Genomic DNA, 5,263 nt, shown 5'->3' with positions numbered 1-5,263 from the left:
GGGGGGGGGGGGGGATAATTAAAATGAGTAGTCCCAAAAGAGCAATACATTCAAGAACAACCAAAATTGACACCACCCAGGGCTGTGTGGACACTTCACTTTCTCTTATATTTTCTCATATAAATGTTCTGTACTAAAATAAGTTTGAGTTACTCTACAATTTAGTATTGTTATTGTTGTTATTCATACTGACATAAATTGGGCAGGTTTCATTCAACAGCTGAGGTCCTAAGTGTATCTAAATTCTATCTGCAAGGCTAGACTTTCTAAGTTCCAACATAAATAATTTGTGCAATGTAATATTTTTTTTTTGCTTTGTATATGTCAGATTTGCAGTACATTTTCACATGAAACAACAAATTCGTATTTGTGTTGATTCTGTTATTCAGAAGCTTTTGGAAGCTTGAGGAAATGAAGCTCAAATACATTTATACAAGGCTGGAGATAGCACTGACCAAATGGCTTAATGATGAAACACCCTAGTGAAATCAGATATTTTCTCAAGATCTATTATATGATAACATTGTTTTAGTTGCCTTAAAACTAGAGTTTATGCAGATACCACAAGACGGGAAGGTAACAACAGCTAAGTTGTGAATCAGCTTCAGCTTCTGTAGACTGGAATTAGTGATGAAAATGATGAACATAGGGAGTACTCTACAAACATAATGTTTGTTGTGGGATCAGTCATCATCATCATCATCATCGTTTAACATCCGCTTTCCATGCTAGCATGGGTTGGACAATTTGACTGAGGACTGGTGAGCCAGATGGCTACACCAGACTCCAATCTGATCTGGCAGAGTTTCTACAGGTGGATGCCCTTCCTAATGCCAACCATTCCGAGAGTGTAGTGAGTGCTTTTACATGCCACCGGCACGAAGGCCAGTCAGGAGGTACTGGCAACGGCCATGCTCAAACTGGTGTATTTTACAGTAAGGATGGTAAAATGAGATGAGATAAAGTACATCGAGTAGGTTTTGACAGATTCAGGAAATTACAAGCTAAACTTCAAAGCAAACATGACATTGGTTTCCACACCCTCCTCAGCAGACAATCTTGTGCAAAGCAGAAAATGACATCTTTCTCTCTCCTCACACACACACACACCACGGGCTCTAATACAATCTCTTTCAACCAATTTCATTCACAAGGCACTTGTCCCAAGGTGTCACACAGTCAGGGCTGCACCCAAGACCATGTGATTACAAAAATAAACTTCTTAACCACACAGCTATGCCTGTGCCTTCAAGATGAATACTGAAATAACAGACCAGCATAGAATAAATAGCATAACAAAGAGCAACTAAGACAACAGCATGGAAAATTCAACTTAGAAGCTTAGGCTAGCTTCTGGTGGAACAGCTCATGTTTGTTAACAAAATGGTTATAAACAAATACAGTGCCATTTATGGTTCCAAAGAAACACAACAGCAATGAATTCACATCATAAGCAGCTGACTGATAGGTTTAAATCATGCATAATAATCTTACCAAAATCTATTTTCAAACAAGTCTCACTTGATAATAAATACCTAACTTTGCAAAAAAACATCTAAACTGTATTAGTTTAGATAGTTCTGCTAAGTGTATGTGTGTGCATGCTATAAGAAATGAGCATAGTTACTCCCAGATATTACAGACACTTTGTATGTGAATGTGTGTGCATGCACTCGGTTGCCTACGCATGTGCATGGACATATGCATACCAAAAATCTCTATGTGTGCAAGCATGTATCAAACCAAAAAAATAATAAAGATATTCTAAGCTTCATAACACACTACATAAGATGTTAGTTCTTGTTATCTCTCTGCAAGTACTAAACCAACGGAAGGGAGATAGACAGACAGGTGGAGATAGAAGGATAGGCAAAAGTAGGAGGGGGGAGGGGGAGAACAATAGATTTAATGTGCAAGAATCCAGTGCATTATCAGCAAGCCAAACTACATTCCAACTAAATAACAACCAATGTCTGTTAATCATGATTAGAATCAAACATTTCAACCACAATAAATGGGGAAGGAAAAAAAACCAAAAAGAAACTAATAAATAAATAAAAAAAATTAAGGAATTTCTTTTTCTTTCTTTCTTTCTTTTTTTTTTTTTTTTTCACCTGGGGCAAAAGATAAACAAACGCGTAAAAGTTTAATAAAGCATGAGTTTGCTGGTTCTTTTCACAGTCACAAAAGATCAAAAGAGAAAAAAATGGAAATAATTGGAATATTTACATCGCTTAGGTCGCAAAGCCTGCCTGATATTTCGTCTGCCAGGGATGTCTGACACAGTTGGGGTGCTTGCTATGGGAATTGCTGCTTCCTTTACAGTATCACCTCCGTCTGTGCTGGCTGGTAAAGTTCTGGGAACCGCAGAGATCGAACTACAAGTTGTCACGTTGGACATGGTAACCACACTGGCTGGACCCAAGGAAGTGACATCTTTGGATTCAGTACCAGCCACCTGAACCGGCTGCTCCCCATTCGACTGCTGCAGCTGCAAAACGGGAGTTGTGGTCACAGGCAGCTGCTGGACTAGGACTTCCTGAGATTGACTATCAGGACTGGCTAAACTTTCTCCTCCCTCTCCCCCGCCACCTCCACCTCCTCCACATACTGTAAGAAGAAAAAAAAAAACAACAACAACAACACAATGGGTGACCACCATTTGACGATAATTTGGAAGCTGGTAATCCATGGAAACTTGGATTAAATGTTCGCAAAAAAAAATATATATATATATAAATATATTTGCCTTGAAAAGTCAATAGTAACATAGGACTGGCTAGACCTTTTCTCCTGAATATCAGAAAAATCTGTCAACTATTTCTTTATTTTCATTTACTTATCATCCAAGTAACAATTTTATTGTGAGGTATGAAGATATCAAAGGATTTTCAAAGAAGGAAAAAAAAGAGAAAAATAGAGAAAGAAAAGTCTGGTTATCACACTGAAATAGATGTCGATATTGTTACATTTTCCAAATATATTATCTAAGATGGTATATGTTATTACAAAACAAATAACTTTTCACCACCCACCAACTTCTTTCCCTGTGGCTGCTGTCAAAACAGTGAATTAATAATAAAAGAGATGAAAACCATGGATAAATAAATAGGAATATCTAATCACTAAATAACTGCATTGCCGCTGCAATACAAAAATTACACAACATTTTGAGAACAACCGAGCCAGTGTGCACAGAATATTAAGTCAGATCAATTGGAGATGCTTTATAACATTCTGTTTAAGAGACTGTGTCTTTTGTTTTAGTCAAGCAATTTATGGCTAGCTGTGATGATCTGCAACAGTCTGTGTTGTACAACCTGCTATTGGATCACCATGAGGTATTTCGGTTGTTTGAAATTTACTGATGTAATTCTCTCTCTTTCTCTCTTTCTCACTCACACACACGCTTCTAGATTTGTATTTTATTTTTGTTTTATAAAGACCAATTTAATGTTCTTCAGACGAATTTTTCCCTGATTATAAAAATTGTTGATTTTTTTTCTTTTGATATTCTGTTAGGTTTCTACCGTCTTATTTGAGATTTCCTTTCAAATCAATACAAGGAAACTTTTCAATTATGGAGAGAGAAAAACACAAAAACAGAATAATGTTATATTTAATAGTTATTCCATGTAAGCACTATAATTAACTTAGTGTTTTATAGAGGAGGAGAAGGGGGTTGCCTGAATTACCTCCCTTGGATATCATGCACCTTGGTGGTACATTCTCTTCTTCTAAAACAATTGGAAGACAAGTTTGTGCATGTGTAAACCCTTCGCCAACACACACAAACACAAACACACACACACACACAAAGGCTAACTTGTGATTAAACATCACAGCTGTTCAGCAATGGATGATGAACGGAATGTAGACATTGTATGTGCGGGCATCACATCCTTACAGATGCAAGATGCTATTACATGACTATGCTATTTGATTAATTAGGAGGGGAAGCTGATTGCAGTGAATAGAGACGACAATCCAATAGTAATACCATGGAAAAATGCTAGATTGTTATAAGAATAAATCACTGTTGTTTGATTTTTAGAAATATTCTAGCAAAGTATTCAATCAGAGTTTGCAGTCATAAATGCTAACGTTTTGTCTGACAGTTCACTATCATCGTGTTAGGATAGAAGAACCATTATTTATTAAATAAAGAATCTAAACTGTAGCAAAATAAAAATGAAAATATTTTCTTTCTGTTGTGTTCAACTAATTATATATCAAAATGTTTCCAGATATTTCTGTGCATATAATGAGAGGTGAGACAATCTTATGGAATTAATAATGACAAACTGCGTTTCTTATTTAAAGTTTTCCTAATGGTCAATTTACAAAGATTAATAATTGGTTACAATAATTCTCTTCCCTCCCATAATAGAGTGTTTCCAACAAGCACAAACAGCGTATGTTCGATGACTGATCATTAATTTCACTTCTCTTTAATTTACATGAAACCAATTCTTTTCTCCGTTATAGGTTTTTAATGAAAAGATAAAAGTGAAAGCTCTAGGTGGTAAATAGCATTTGCTGTACAAATTAGAGCAAAGCAAACATTTAAAAGATAATTTATTGCTGCTAAATTGTAACATGAAAAAGAGTGCATCCATAAAACAAAACACACTTTGCAATAAATAAATTGAATCATGTTCTTGAACAACATTAAGAAATTTGCAGAAAGTATTTCCTTATTGTTCAAATCTACAGGATCACCACTGAATAACTGTCTTTATATAGTAGTGTATCTAAGGTAACTCAACAGTACCCATCTCTCTCTCTCTCTCTCTCTCTCTCTCTCTCTCAAGCTATAAGCTAATGCAACAAATTATCTACTTTATATTCTTACTTCAGTTAACAGCAAACAACTACACTACATTGTGTGGAAGATTTAAAAGCTGAGTGCAGTTTCTCCATCAAGGTCACAATTCAAAGCTAGTGGTAACACATGAACTGCTAACCTCTTTGTCTCTCTGTCTAGTATTCTATCAATTCAGGCTCTGCTTTCTCTGTTCAGATATATGTTCACTTTTAATTTCATTTCCTCACAGACATCTATAAACATTTTTTTCTTTATTTACATTTATGTGTAGAAAATTTATAACAAAGACTGATAAACGATTTACTTATCTTTTTTTAAAGAAGAACTCTATATAAATGGTGATATTCAGATGGTATACTCATTTAAATATCTGTACACTTTGTGTGTGTGTGTGTGTGTGTGTGTGTGTGTGTGTGTGTGTGTGTGTGTGTGTGT

General features: G+C 35.5%; 1 protein-coding gene across 4 annotated transcripts in view; it reads right to left on the bottom strand.

The window, feature by feature from the left end:
* Positions 1-5,263, bottom strand: part of LOC106873380 (serine-rich adhesin for platelets) — a 178,690-nt gene that overhangs the window by 24,677 nt on the left and 148,750 nt on the right. For 3 of the 4 annotated variants that reach the window (XM_052969284.1, XM_014920720.2, XM_052969285.1), the window contains one exon: positions 2,230-2,610. The exons of the other annotated variant lie outside the window; for it this stretch is intronic. In XM_052969284.1, coding sequence (XP_052825244.1) covers positions 2,230-2,610 — 381 coding nt within the window. The remainder of the gene's footprint in view (positions 1-2,229; positions 2,611-5,263) is intronic. 4 annotated transcript variants of the gene reach the window in all.

This window comes from Octopus bimaculoides, chromosome 7 (genome assembly GCF_001194135.2).
Source record: "Octopus bimaculoides isolate UCB-OBI-ISO-001 chromosome 7, ASM119413v2, whole genome shotgun sequence".
Classification (NCBI taxonomy): domain Eukaryota; kingdom Metazoa; phylum Mollusca; class Cephalopoda; order Octopoda; family Octopodidae; genus Octopus; species Octopus bimaculoides.
This window is presented reverse-complemented; position numbering and strand designations above follow the sequence as displayed.